The 15,051-nt window shown below is 50.5% G+C and overlaps 2 protein-coding genes across 3 annotated transcripts; one reads left to right on the forward strand and one right to left on the reverse strand.

Annotated features, from left to right (window-relative positions):
- Window positions 1-43: 43 nt before the first annotated feature.
- TSSK4 (testis specific serine kinase 4) lies at window positions 44-9,581 on the reverse strand. Of its 2 annotated transcripts, XM_075532010.1 has the most exons (4): window positions 2,241-9,581; window positions 1,653-1,867; window positions 899-1,307; window positions 44-489 (listed from the first exon to the last, which is right to left on the reverse strand). In XM_075532010.1, the coding sequence occupies exons 1-4, from the start codon at window positions 2,463-2,465 to the stop codon at window positions 286-288; spliced, it is 1,053 nt and encodes a 350-aa protein (XP_075388125.1). In that variant the 5' UTR covers window positions 2,466-9,581; the 3' UTR covers window positions 44-285. The 2 variants fall into 2 exon arrangements, 1 of the variants encoding a protein (XP_075388125.1); XR_012779750.1 differs by lacking the exon at window positions 1,653-1,867 and having other exon boundaries at window positions 366-489; window positions 845-1,005; window positions 9,247-9,581.
- A 116-nt stretch (window positions 9,582-9,697) lies between these two features.
- TM9SF1 (transmembrane 9 superfamily member 1) lies at window positions 9,698-14,996 on the forward strand. Its single transcript, XM_075532007.1, has 6 exons — window positions 9,698-10,019; window positions 10,303-10,664; window positions 11,327-11,948; window positions 12,162-12,347; window positions 13,130-13,403; window positions 14,358-14,996. Exons 2-6 carry the CDS (start codon window positions 10,320-10,322, stop codon window positions 14,749-14,751), a joined length of 1,821 nt encoding a protein of 606 aa, XP_075388122.1. The 5' UTR covers window positions 9,698-10,019; window positions 10,303-10,319; the 3' UTR covers window positions 14,752-14,996.
- Window positions 14,997-15,051: the final 55 nt, after the last annotated feature.

Below are 15,051 nucleotides of genomic sequence, written 5' to 3' on the forward strand. Positions count from 1 at the left end.
ATTAACCCAGCAGGGCTCCTGAAGCTTCCCAAAGTTGGTGTTAATGTGAACTCACCATCCCTATCCTCCATGTGAGCTACATGTGAACTGCGGTGTCCACAGAGAACCAAGATGACTGGGGTGCAGGGGCTGGAAAAAAAGCCACTTAACCTCAGCAGACGTCCTTGCTAAAGTTCCCCTGAAGAAAGGCGGTCATTGATTCCCGATGATGAAACTAAATCAGAAGTAGATTTATTTTTCTTGTAAAAAATTTTAGCCCTAAGCCCTCCTCCTGCCGCTCCTCTCTCATCCTCCTCCCTCAGCCGTTCTAGCCTTGACTTCCAAAGATGAGTGGCGATTACTGTTAGTGGGAGGCTGGCACATGGTCTCAAGCAACTTGATCTCATGGGTGGGTAGCTCAGGCTGGAACTTCAGTACCCAGGGATCCTTGATGATATCCAGGATGGTGGCACGCTTGGTAGCTTGGCGTAGCATCTGGAGGATCAGGTTCTAGGACAGGGAGCGAGAAGCCTTGGCTGGGGTGCCACACAGGCAATGAGCAGCAATAGGGTAGGTAACCCATCGCACCCCTCTAGTGAAAGGGGCCTGATCCTGGCTCACCCTGCAGAGCCAGGCTTTGGTGTGCCACAGGAAGGGAAGGGACAGGACCATGGGAGTAGTCCCTTACACAAGCTATGTAAGTTTTAAAAGGGTAGAATTCCTGTCATTCACATTTAAGAACTGGAGCCCAGTGATTGGTCCTGTTTACCCCCTTTTACTCTACCCCCCCCCCCAATACAGACCGGGACTGGAGCACAAGATGGATCTGCTGCGGGAAGGACCTCCCCCCAGGTTGGGTATTCACCCCTCTCCCTGCGGGTCATCCATGAGGCCTCAGCCTTTCCAGGGGAGCCACCACCTTGCAGTCCTGGGAGATGCTGTAGTTCGATGGGAAAGTGACCTCCTTCTGAGTCTCTCTCAGCAGCTTCTTGAGATTGGTGTCATCAAAGGGCAGACGGGCGACCACTAGGGTGTAGAGGATGACCCCCATGCTCCAGGTGTCTGACAGGAAAGGGTTATAGGGCAAGCCTAGCAAGATCTCGGGGCAGGCATAAGCAAAGCTGCCACAGTAGGTCTGGCTGAGGTGGCCAAAGCAGCTCATTTGGCGGAAAGAAGAGCTACTGCGTGCAGTAAGCTGGTTGGGAATCACCATCTTGGAGAAGCCAAAGTCCGATATCTTCACGTTCTCCCGCTTGTCCAGCAGCAGGTTCTCCAACTTTAAGTCCCTACCAGCAGCAGAAAGGCTGGGCGTCAGGTTGAGGAGAGGGCTTAGTATGAGACCTGGAGCTGAAGGGTCAGAGGTTAGAGGAGGAAAAGCAAAGTGGCGGGGAGACACCATTATGAGGACAGGGCAGAGAGGAAGGAGGGCCATGGAGTTGTAAGCTGACCCAAAGGGAGCTCACTAATAGTCCCTGAGGACCACCACTGGATAGTCAACCATGGATTTCAGACAGGGTTTTGCCCCAACGGGTACTTCAATGTTTTTGACCAGATGACTGAGAGAGTAGGTAGATGATTGGGCCTAGATAGGGGAAAAGAGGCTAAAAAAAGGTGGGGGGGAGACATGCACAACCGCCCTTGAGAGGCCCTAGGTCCGGTGGCAGTGCCCTCACCGGTGCACAATACCCTTGCTGTGCAGGTAGGCGATGCCCAGGCTCAGCTGGGAGAACCATTTGCCAGCAAGGGGCTCAGAGCAGGCCCCGTAGCGCTGGATCCACTCAAGGACATCGCCACCCTGAGCCAGCTCCAGGATGATGTACACTCGGGATGTGGTCTCAATGGCCTGGTAGAAGTTGATGAGGTTCTTGTGCCGCAGGACCTTCATGACCTGGCCCAGGAAGAGGGGCTCCTCAATCCCCCGAAGGGAGAATGCTGGCTGCACTACCAGCCCTCTCCCCACTCCCACTGCTGCTTAACTCTGAGAGCATGTTCATGAGCCATGCTGAGCTAACAGCCAAGTGCCGGGTAGCCTACAGGTAAACTTAGGTTTCGCAATTTGTTCTATTTGAGGGGCTGGAGCTGAATGGGTGGGTAAGTGGGTCAATTGAAATCGGGGATTTTCCTAGCTAACTGGTGAGTTGGTCTGTTCTAAGAATCCCTGGCCCTACCTACCTGCTCCTAGCCATAGCCTTCTCCTGAGAGAAACCTCAAGTAATTTGGTACAAGGCTCCAGTTCCCGCTCTCTCCAGCCCCTTTCTAACCTGTATCTCCCGAGGTAGAAACTTGTTAAGGTAGTCTTCAGAGGCCTTCTTCTTTGAGATGATTTTGACAGCCACCATGACCTTCTGCTTTGTGTAGTAAGCCTCATACACTGTCCCATAGGAGCCATTGCCAATGACCTTGCCTACCTCATAACCATACTCCTCCATGACGGAGCGGTAGGCTGAGGTAGGGGGTGCCCCCTCCAAGGTGTCTCCCTTCCCCATGATGTTGGATTGCGGAAAGTTTTGTCACCCGAGAGAGAGCCTCCTGTCACTTTAAGCCACGGAGGGATAGGGCACCCGAAATGAAGCAAATCTTTGAATGCTGGCCTGTAAAGCACCACCCAAGACTGGAATGCTGGGCTCTGCTCTCCAATAGGAACTTTGAGAGGGAAGAATGGGAGGTGTTCTTGTTTCCACTGGCTGTTGTTAATTCTTACTCCTGGTTACGGAATTCCCCAAGGACCGACATTCTACACATCACAATCCACCTCCTACTCCCCGTTGGTAACACAGCTGGAGAACCAAGTGCAGTTTGGAATATATTCATTCCTGCAGGCATCGTCCACCGGCTGGTAAGATTCCCACCCCATAAGAGACCAAGCGCACTCGTGCATCGGTGTACCGGACGCGTGCTCTGTGCCAGGCAGTGTGCAGAGTACTAGGATAAAAACAACAGGCCACTAGAGACCTGGATTTTATCTCCCTGTTGTTTCTAGTCCAGCATGAGACACACAACGTGTGCGTGTCGGCGTTACAGCGCATTTGGAGATGAACTTGGAAGCATGTTCTAACTTGACTCCCATGGCTCTCAATTCTCTAGTTTTCCTCCTTTACCTCTGGCCATTCCTGTTTTCATTGGAGGCTCATCTTCTACCACCCAACCCTTAATCCTGTCCCTTTCACAGGTCCTCTTTCCTCATAACTTCAAATCCTCCCTTCTGGAGCTCATCCATCGAAGGCTTCAGCTACCACATGTGTGTTGTGTTGTTCCTAATCTCCATCTTGGTCCCAGCTAGCTTTAGAGTTCCACAGCTAGCAGCCAAAGCTCCATGAACATCCCATGGATGTGTCTCGCTCACAGTTGCTGCTTTAAACTTTCCCTAAAACAGAACTACTTATTTTCTCCCCCCTAAGAACTTTCTGTAAATTCTATACCAATACCAACTGGCCTCCATTTAGATATCAGTGTCATCTCAGACCCCTTCTTTTGTCTCATTCCAAATTCAATCTGCGACCAAATCCTGTCTCATCTCTTTACCAAGTACATTAAGAGTTCTCTAAGCCCACTTTGAGGACTCAGGTGCACCTGACCCAAACCTCCTATGCATATGAAAGCTGGACAATGAATGAGGAGGACCACGGAAGAACTGATGTACCGGAGGGGGAAGGGGGCAGCTGTTAGCACTGATAACTGAACAACCCCACTTGAGAATCGTATGTGAGTGGATAAACTGGAAGGTGTAAGAGTAGAAATAATACCAGTAATAAGGGTCTCGGGGGTGGGGGTAAGACAGGGAAGGGGGAGATAAAGTGGAGCTGTTATCAAGGAGTTCAAGAAGAAAGAAAATGTTTTGAAACTGACTGCTTGATGTGATTGAACTGTGCAATGTTATGATATCTTTAAGAGCTCCCAATTAAAAAAAAAGCTCCCGATACAATGATTAAAAAAAAGAAAGAATTGGTTCACCTGAAGTATGGTACTGGTGAATCATACTGAATATACTACAATCTCCCAGAAGAACAAGCAAATCTGCCTTGGAGGAAGTGCTCCTTAGAAGCAAGAATGGCAAAAAAAAAAAAGAAGCAAGAATGGCAAGACTTCATCTCCCAAGAACCTGTGTAAGCAGAGATTAGCAGATAAGGACCCTAAGAAAGAGGTCACTGAAAAAGAAGAACCTCAACGGAATGGACTGATAGTGTGACTGTCACTTGAGGATGGCACAGGACCAGTGCTACACTGTGCTGGGGCCACAATGGCTCTGAACCCTCTCAAGAGCACCTCAACGAGCCCACTGCTACTGCTGTGTCAGTCTGGGCACACTAAAGAAATGGATCCACAGAAACGCTTGTGCATGAGTGAGTTGTAGATCAAGGAACACCCCAACCCAGTGCTGCCCAAGCCCACAAGTCCAACATTAACCCATATTTCCGACACCAATCCACAAAGTCCTCCATCTCACAAAACACACACTATGATGCAGGAGGTTTTCCACACGGCTGCTCCAGCACCCAGGGCTGCATCAGGGTAGGTCCATGTGGCTTCTCCTCAGGGATGTCTTGCAGGAAGTTAGCCTTGACAGCTGAAGCAGGGAACTGGCTACGGCAGCTGCACTCTGGACCATTGGAAAGGAAGAGACCTAAGAACTAGAAAGGTGAGGCTCACCAAGCCAAATTATCTCAATCTCACATGTGTTTTATCGGCCAGGTTGGCACAATAAACATCAATTATGTCAAGTACCTTCGGTCAAGCCTCCTCTGGCAAGCTGTCTGCTCCCTTCCAGTCCATTCACCTTGAAGTCCAAAGGCTTCAACCTGATTTTATTCCCATTTAAAACAATTCAAAGTTTTCTATTCTTCAGATGACAATGTACATAACACCCCACCACCCCTACCCCCATCCCCTGCAGCCAAACGGGAATTGCTTCTCTTTGTTCCCTGTTTGTCTCTGTTCTGTTGGCAAATTCCTACTGATCCTTGAGGGCTTAGTTTAACAAGTATTTCAAAGAAGCCTTTAGTGATCGCTCAAGCCCAACTTCTGTTTTCCCCTCCCAGCTGCTCCCACAGTCTCCATACTTTCTGTTACAAGACGAGGAACATAGTGCTTGTGACTGCTTCCCTTACTTGCATCTCCTGCACGGCTGTCATCAGGAGAGAACAATTGCCAGAAGATGCAGAGGTTTGAGAATGGAAGAGAGATTTAGAAACAGCACCATCAGTGGGGTTGAGGTTGGAGGCTACAATTACAGACACAAAATCTTAGTAATGATATTTTCTTAACACCTGGGTTAGAGATGCTTACGTTTTGAGGCTTGAATTGACCCCAAATTAGGTTTTTGCTAGGTGGCATCAAACAACTGGAGATATCAAGAACATCAAAAAATAAATGTTAGTATGAGCTTACCCATAACCACAATCCCTGCTCTCAACAGTTCTTGTGGGATGGCCCTGCTCAACACTCACCTTCATGACATAATCACTGAGGCTATGGACACTACAGCCAGGTGTGGGGATGAAATCAGGTGGTGCCTGGCTAGCTGAAAGAATAGCGTCTGGGGTCTTAAAACAAGCAGCCATCTACGTGAGCTTTCTGCCAAGTATACACAGAAGGAGCACACTAACCCACGAGTATCCAAGGACGGAATAATAAAATCCAAAACCACGGGGCAGTTATATTAGTTTAAATTCTGCAAACCTGGTTTGCAGGTTACAGAGGACAGTGAAAGCTCACAACCCATTTGCAGTATTCACATGGATGAAGGCTCCACTGAACTCCCTGACCAACGGTGCGGATAGTCTTGTCCTCAAACAGTACGCATTGGAAAGTAGACTACTGCAGATATAGTTAAGATTCAACATTTTGCCATTTTTGACCCATTTATATCTTATTCTATTTTTATTTTGTTATTGTTAGAAGTCTTGATTGGTAAATCTACAGTGAGTAACTAAGCTCTTTAAGGTTAGGGTAGATAATATAATGAAGTAACTTAACATTGATTACGGCGGTTGCCCAAGTGTGTTGAAACATATTTAAACCATTGAATTGTTTGGTACCTGATTACATGCCAATAAAAGTTAGGGGTTTTTTTGTGGTTGGAATGTGGGATCTATACTGGGTAGATAAGGGAAAATAAGCTAAAAAGAGGCCAAGGAGAAGAAAGGATCCAGTCTCAGTGGATTGTTAAGTACAAGTTTGATAGATGTGAGAGGGAAAAGGAAAGGAGGGTGTGGTCAGAGAGGGAGTCTTCCTTTCTGTACAGTGCATAGAACAAGGGGAGGATGCAACCCTTATTCTTGTATTTCTCATATTGCCACTCACTGTTATTGTTAGGTACTCTCAAGCTGGCGCTGGCTCCACCTCAGAGACCCTGTGTGCACCGGCGTGAAACACCACTCATAACCACTGACAAGTTCGAGCCCATCATGGCAGCCATGGTGTCAATCCTCTTGTTAACGGTCTCCTTTTCACTGCCAGTCTACTTTGCCAATGTTGATGTCCTTGCTGATGACACGACCCAAGTAGAGCAGATGAAGCCTTGCCCACCTTACTTCTAAGGAGCATTCTGCCTGTCCTTCCAAGGCCGATTTGTTCTCCTGGCAGTCCGACAGTCTTTGCCCAACCCTAACTCACACCCACCCACCATGTCCGCTCTCAAAATACAACAAAAGTGCTAAGATTATACTAGCTACCAGCAAATTCCCATGTATGACAGTACTGGTAGCATGGTTTCAAAGTCTTAATGTAAAACATCAGATCTATACTCTCAAATCTAGCAAGATGGGCAGTGGTCCAGGGCACATCGTGGTAAGATGTCCAGTCAGTTATGGCCAAATCCTACTCCCATACTCTGGCCCTTACAGATAAGTATCCAGGTAGCATTTCTGTAGTAATCACGTATGTGGGGTGTGTGTGTGTGTAACCAGCTCATTCGATGAACCTGTATTTAACTGCCAATTATATATAAAACACTGCCAAGTTCCAAACACACAAGAGGAATAAATTACGCTCTGTGAGCAGTTAGCAGATATCTAGATTGAACTGTGTCCCCCTAAAATGTGTGTTGTAAATCCTATTCTCTCTATGCCTGTGGCTTAAAGAACCACTGGGCTTGCTAACCACAAGGTCAGCAGTTCAAACTACCAGCTGCTTAGATGCTTGGAGATACAGATGAGGTTTTCTATTCCTGTAAAGATGTACTGCCTCAGAAACCCAATAGGGCACCTCTAACCTGTTCCATAAGGTCACTGAGTTGTAACCCACTGAGTTTGTCAAATGCCACCTGGGAATGTGTTGTCTGTGTTAACGATAATTATGCAAGATTAGTAGAAAGTGGTTTTTGCATCCATCTCTTCTGAGTGATAAAAAGGCTACACATAAGCTAGCACAGAGAAAGGACGCGCACACGGCGACAGCTCAGGGGCAGAGGCTCAGATGAGACCGGGCCCTTCCTTCAGAGGGAGCACAGTGAGAAAGCCCTGCAATTTCCCCATCAGGTTGGACCTCTAGCCTCCCAATGGGAAGACAATGCATGTGTGTGTTGTACAGTTTCCCACTCATGGTATTTATGTTTTAGCAGCACTAGATAACTAGACAGCAAAGGAGGCACCAAGATATTGCTGTACATTGGAAAAATAGGATATCAACAAAACTTTGAATGAGATGTAAGGGGAGGCTTCAGAGAGAACATGACATCTGCACTGTGTCAAAAGAAGGCATTGTCTAGGCAAGTAAGAATGGCAGATTGGGCAGTCTGGGCAGAAAGAACAATAGGATCATAAATGAGAGAATATGACATCCAGGTAACTTCAAGATTCTAATTTGAATACAGGTGCTTCCTGAAGGGGAATGTACATGGAGACGTAATTAGGAGCCTGGTTTGAACCGCTTCATACACCAAGCTATTTTGACTTCCATCTTTATACTCATGGTCAGAACTTCTGGGTGTATCCAAATGAGGATTGCTTAAAAAGATAACCCTGAGGTTCAGGCATCTCCTCTCCCAAGAGCTTAACGTGGAAGAACCTAAGTGTTTTTATTATAAACTTTTCGCTGAATCTGATGGATACCAGTTCAAGAACTGCTGCAGACAACAGAAAAGCTTTTGGATTAAAAAAAAATTAATAACTCCTTCCAGCAGCAGGATATAAATAAACCCATGGGAGAAAGTGACCAGAAGATGAAACACGGTAGCTGAGACAGAATTTTGGCGCCTGAACCAAGTGAGGGGTAGAGGCCAGACATTTGAAGAATAATAAATAAGTGGATGGGGGCTTGGTGACATTGAGTAGATGCCCACAACGAAGCCATTTCTGGATTTCGGAGCCAGGTGGCTATCAGAGATGATTTCAAAGCCATTTTAAGTCATTTTTCTAATGGCAAAATTCATTGTTTAAAAAATGCAACTTCTGACATATTTTTGCATACAGAAAGGCTAGGCCAGGAAAGCAGAAATCATAGGTGTGGTGGGGGTAGAGACCAAAACAGCCATTTGGTCAATTTTTTTTGGGAGGGGTGTCAATTGGAACTCAGGACACACGGGCTTCGGGCACTGGACCTTTTTCCTTGGAAGGGCCCTAGTGGCACAGTGGTTACATGTTGGGTTGCTAACTGAAAGGTCAGCAGTTCAAAACCACCACGGGGTCTCAGCATCCACTAGATGGCAGTGAGTTTGTTTTTGTTTTTCTTCCTTTGGAGAGGAAAAGCTAAGTACAACGTCACCATGCCTAAACCCACCATGCCTAAAGTGGCCCTCAAGGACTGGGTACAATTTGTCCATTGGATTTCCAAGACTTAAGTCATTAGGAAGCAAGCTGCCCCTATGAAGTGGCTGGTGGGTTCCTAGCTGCTGTAACACCTGGGCTCCTTCCCTTGGGACGAGAACCTCCCATGGGCTTCCTGACCCCAGGGAAGTCATCTCCTTGATGGCAGGTTCCCCCCCCCCTACCACCACCCCAAAATTAACAAATAACAGAACAATCTTCAAACTAATCTGCAACACGTAATTCAGCCAGATACACACAAAAAGCACTAAAGAAATAAATGGTGAATGATGGCAACAAATGTACAGATGTGCTTGACAACAAATGTGCTTGACACAATGGGTGGATGTACGGGCCCCCAATAAAATGATTAAAGAAAATAAAAAAACGGATTTTTACCCCCAAAATGAACGTAATTAATAGTTTGTATGTATATATATAATTGCAAATGTATAATAAATGAAATTAAAATGTTCTCCACAACAACAAAAAAAGGAAAGCAAAAATGGCCGGCAAGATTCTTTACCTCCGCCTTGCAGTTCCCCCGTCCGCGGCCCACTCCCGGGAACACGGCGGAAACCCGGTCTCGGCAGCCTTCAGCTCCAGACCGGCCTCCCTTGCCGCCCGCCAGGCAACGAACCGGGCACGGGATTCGGCGGCCCCCGGGCAGCCGCGGGCGGGCACTTTTACTCGCGTGTGTCTCGGGGAGGCATCCGTGACGGGGGAGCGCGTGCGCCCGAGGCTCGGACGCGCGTGTCCGGCACCGCGAGCCCGCGCGAGCCCCGCAGGGCCCGGCCCGGCAGCCCGGGCGTCACTCCCCCGCGGGCGTGGGTGCCCTGCGGCCAGGCCTCGGCGGCAGCCCCGCCCCACGCCCCGCGCCCCGCGCCGGAGGCCCGGCGCCACCCAGGCTCCAGGAAGCTCGCCGCCGGCTGAGGGCCCGCCGAGGAGGGCGGAAGTGGTCAGACCGACGTGTCTCGGGCTGTCCCCCGCGCGCCCGCAGGAGGAGTCTCCGCCGGAGCCGGGACGGCCGAGCTCGCGGGGCTCCGGAGGCGCACCGGGCCGCCGGCCGCAGAGGGCGTCCTCGGAGAGCACCTGGCCGGGCAGAGGACGGCGTCTTGTGGGGGCGGCCGCAGCCGCTGCCGTCAGGCACCGCGGCGGACAGCCCAGCGGCGGCCGGTCGTCGGGTCCTCGCAACCCGCCGCTGCCGCGCCGCTCTCGGGAAGACCCCGGCCGGAGCCCGAGGGCAGCTACGGGGTCCCAAAGGCCGCTGGCGCCGCCCCGGCCCGCCCTCCCCGCGCGGTGAGGACCCCGGGGCGGGGGCGCCCGGCGGCGTGCCGTTGCTGTGGGAACGGGCGGGGCCTGCACTCGCGGGCCCGGGGGGGGGGGGTCGCAGGAAGTTGGAGCCCGGGGCGGAGGGGAGAAACCCGACGTGCAGGGAGCCGGGATGTGCCTCTGGAGGGCAGGTCGCAGAGGCCAGTGGGAGGACGTGCAGTCCGTGGTGGCAGCGCGGTGCACCTGACGTGGGTCGTCCGGAGTTGGTTCTGGTTTCCGTAACCGCTGCACTCCCCGTCCGCCCCAACAGGTCTCGCTGCTTTCAGGATGGCCGTCTCAAGGCACCCTCGAGGTTGGCGCTGTCCATGGTTGCCAGTCCTGCTGCTGCTGCTGGGCACTGGCCGTGGGCCAGGCGTGGAAGGCGTGACTCACTACAAGGCTGGCGACCCCGTCATTCTCTATGTGAACAAAGTGGGACCCTACCACAACCCGCAGGAGACTTACCACTACTATCAGCTTCCAGTCTGCTCCCCTGAGAAGATTCGTCACAAAAGCCTGAGCCTGGGTGAAGTCCTGGACGGGGATCGCATGGCGGAGTCTTTGTACAAGATCCGATTTCGGGAGAACGTGGAGAAGCGGATTCTGTGCCATCTGCAGCTCACTTCTGCACAGGTCAGCCTTCCCCCAGGGACAGTGCTGTACCGTCTCACAGGGTAGTTACGGTTTTCAGGCCACCTTGGTGGGAATTCTCTGAGTTGACCCTACTAGTACAACATTGAGTGTCTGGGAGGTCTGGCAGGATTACTCAAGATGACTGGATAAAGAAACTGAGTTGTGGTAGCTTGGTTAAGATTACAGGGATAGTGAGTTGCAGAGATAAAAGAGCGCAGGGCTCCTCACTCCAAGGTCCCTCCCCTGGGCCCTTCCATACCCACCTCTTGACTTTCTTAACTGGGTACTTCTCTCTACTGAACCTGCCTCAGCCCTACTTTCTCTAGGAGAGTGTCCGTTAGCTTTAGTTCACAGCAGATTTTCTTAAACACCTTACTTTGCTTGCTTGTTTTTTTAAAGAACCGACACACCGGACCAGGTATGATATGATAATGCAATGGTCAAGAGGGAAAACTTTACCGCCCAATGGATATTTGACAAGATCTAGAAACATCTTTGTGACACAGGAGGGTGCGGGGCCAAGGCCAGGGTTGCTGCATCCTACAATACACAGGGCAGTTCCCACAGCAAAGGATTCCCTGGCCCAAGAGGGGCGGTAGTGCAGCAGTAGAGAAACCTCTCCCTGGGGAGGCCTTGTCTGACGCCTGACTTACTCTTTGTAGGTAGAACAGCTGCGCCAGGCCATTGAGGAACTCTACTACTTTGAATTTGTGGTTGACGACTTGCCAATCCGTGGCTTTGTGGGCTACATGGAGGAGAGCGGCTTCCTGCCACACAGCCACAAGATAGGACTCTGGACCCATTTGGACTTCCACCTGGAATTCCACAGGGATCAAATTATATTCGCCAATGTCTCCGTGCGGGATGTCAAGCCCCACAGCTTGGACGGGTTACGGACCGATGAGTTCCTAGGCCTCACCCACACTTACAGTGTGCACTGGTCTGAGACCTCTGTGGAGCATCGGAGTGACAGGCGCCGTGGGGATGATGCGGGCTTCTTTCCTCGAACACTGGAAATCCACTGGTTGTCCATCATCAACTCCATGGTGCTGGTATTTCTGCTGGTGGGTTTTGTGGCAGTCATTCTCATGCGTGTGCTTCGTAACGATCTGGCTCGATACAACCTGGATGAAGAGACCAGCTCTGGAGGCTCTGGCGATGACTTTGACCAGGGTGACAATGGCTGGAAAATTATCCATACAGATGTCTTCCGCTTCCCACCATACCGTGGCCTGCTCTGTGCTGTGCTTGGCGTGGGTGCCCAGTTCCTGGCCCTTGGCACTGGTGAGGTGATAAGAATTAACCAGGGATTTTTCTCAAGGGAAATTATTAGGTAGGTAGCCTATTCAGAAAAGGCCTGTGGATCTTCTCTTCTACCCAAGAGGAGGGGCAGACCTGAGGAGTGGGATTTTCTGGTTGAGTTGGGGGAACCGGCTTTGCTAGAAGCCGTGCGTTGGGGAGGAAGGGAGGACCTAACCTTCCACTACCACCCTGCAGGTATTATTGTCATGGCGCTGCTGGGCATGTTCAACGTGCACCGACACGGGGCCATTAACTCAGCAGCCATCTTGTTGTACGCCCTGACCTGTTGCATCTCCGGCTACGTGTCCAGTCACTTCTACCGGCAGATCGGAGGCGAGCGTTGGGTGTGGAACATCATTCTCACCACTAGCCTCTTCTCTGGTGAGGACTTCCCTCTTTCCTGGGTGGGTCACCTGGACTTAGGAACTTGGAGCATATCTTGTAACCCAAAGTAGAGGGAGGCTTTAAGGGAATGCATGAAGCTAGGTCAAAGAATACATCCAAAAGACAAGGAGGTATTCAGTTTAAATAGTTGAAAATTACTAAACCCTTGAAATGACCTAGGCATTGTATTGAACTTCAGACAGCCAAGGGGCTTACCTAAGATCATACTTCAGGTTTCAGACCCAGAACTTGTGTTCTCCACCACTATATTGAAATACTAAGCAGCTCTCTTGAATTTACTGATTTATCCTCCACTTTTATTTTGTAGTAGGGCAATCCCACTGCAGTCTTCTAAGCCAGCTTGCCTTTTCAAAGGCAGTAGTAGTCTACATCTAGAACCGTTGTTTTCAATTCTAAGTGTCTAATTTATATCCCATTAGGTTATATGTGAACCAGGACCTTCGGAAAACAGGCCCTTAATGCACAGGAATGTCTCAGGCTAGGAATTACAGGTCCCTGGGACCAGGTGTCACTCTTAGATCATCAGGTAGAAGCTGCATTGCTCCTGAATGACATGGGGTAGAGGAAGGGGTGTTGGTAAGATAAGAAACAGTAGGACATGAGTGGGAGCAGCTGAGGGCAGTGGGATCTGCCTGGCCATCCAGGAGCACCGATTGGCAGGTTGCTTCACCCCTGCTCCCTTCCAGTTCAGTCAGAGAGGGTGGTCCTAGGAAGTAGTTCTCAGTGCTGACCCTCCCTCCGGGGACACATCCCTGCAGTGCCCTTCTTCCTGACGTGGAGTGTGGTGAACTCAGTGCATTGGGCCAATGGTTCAACACAGGCGCTGCCGGCCACCACCATCCTGCTGCTGCTGACGGTGTGGCTGCTGGTGGGCTTTCCCCTCACGGTCATTGGCGGCATCTTTGGGAAGAACAACGCTAGCCCCTTTGACGCACCTTGTCGCACCAAGAACATCGCCCGAGAGATCCCACCCCAGCCCTGGTACAAGTCTACTCTCATCCACATGACCGTGGGGGGCTTCCTGCCTTTCAGGTATGCCCCTTTATTACACAGCATCACTCTCGGGCTGCTGCCTTCTTTTCTACCCTGAACCCTAACCCAATTCAGTGACAATGTCTGGTTCAGCTGTGACATTAAGGGGTCCTGGTAATTACATGGTTCCCTCTAGCCCCAGGCAGGACTGAGCTGGGATTGACTCAGATATGGGAGTGGTTCACTTTTAAAGCTCTCTAGAGCTACTGCTCCCTTCTCCGTCTCTCTGGTTTGACTCTTCGATCTGTAAACATCATAGGTGGGTGGGTGGGTGGTTTAAAGCAAATTATTCATTGGTGCCTCAACTTGTTTGTACCAGACATAAAAATCCAAACCAAACTCACTGCCATCGAACCGATTCCTCCTTTACCCCATAGGGCAGAGAACTGCCCTGGTGGGTTTGAAATTGTAAATCTTTACAGGAGTTGAAAGCCTCATCTTTCTCCCTTGGAGTGACCGATGGTTTTAAACTGCTGACCTTGTAGTTAGCAGCCCAATGCCTAACCCAGTATGCCATCAGGGCTCGTACCAGACAGGTCGGACAGTGGAAAATGAGACAAGATCCCTGCTCTTAATCCAGCTCATAGGGCCCTGAACTTATTTGGTCTCCCATTCCTTTTCAGGAAAAAAAAAATTACTCAGTACCCCAATATTTTTTTTTAAACTTTTGCATTGTAGTCCATAATCCAGGATAAGGTGTAAGTATCTGCTCGTTGGCAGTCCCTGGATCATTCCAGCATCCCTAAGGGCCGCATCAACCACTTTGGGAACATTGATCCAACTCCTATTTGGAAATACTAGGCAAAGGAATCCCCTATAAAGCCAGGAAATTAGGGCAGGGAATGGACTTTCTTTCCCCAGCGACCCCGCACACACACACGAGGAGGCTGCGCTTGCTGGCTTGCCAGCCACGCCCAGCCGTCTTAACGCGGTGCACGTTTCTTGTGCCGGCAGCGCCATCTCCGTGGAGCTGTACTACATCTTCGCCACGGTCTGGGGCCGGGAGCAGTACACGCTGTACGGCGTCCTCTTCCTTGTCTTCGCCATCCTGCTGAGCGTGGGCGCCTGCATCGCCATTGCGCTCACCTACTTCCAGTTGTCCGGGGAAGACTACCGCTGGTGGTGGCGGTCCGTGCTGAGCGTCGGCTCCACCGGACTCTTCATCTTCCTCTACTCCGTTTTCTACTATGCCCGTCGCTCCAACATGTCGGGCGCGGTGCAGACCGTGGAGTTCTTCGGCTACTCCTTGCTCACGGGTTACGTCTTCTTCCTCATGCTGGGCACCATCTCCTTCTTTTCGTCCCTGAAGTTCATCCGTTACATCTACGTTAACCTGAAGATGGACTGAGTCCCGAGTGCGCGAACTGCTGTTCCTCGGCCCTTTCTGCCATGCCCCACTGGTCTCTGCCCAGCGTCTCCTGTCCAGTGGCGGCACTGTGTGATGGCCCGTCGCCTTCCCCTTCGTCCCTAGAGGGCCAGCAAAAAAAGTCCGGATTATCTGCCGACGATGTAGTCGGACTTCTAATTGCCATTAGGTTCGGTCCCTATTTTTCTTTTTACATATATCAAAATAAAATTTATTAAGAAAAAGGATCCTGTCGTTGGAGGGTTTGGTCGCGATCGAGGCACTGGGAGCCCTGCCTAGCAA

The sequence above is a fragment of the Tenrec ecaudatus genome, chromosome 14 (genome assembly GCF_050624435.1).
Source record: "Tenrec ecaudatus isolate mTenEca1 chromosome 14, mTenEca1.hap1, whole genome shotgun sequence".
NCBI classification, from domain to species: Eukaryota; Metazoa; Chordata; class Mammalia; order Afrosoricida; family Tenrecidae; genus Tenrec; species Tenrec ecaudatus.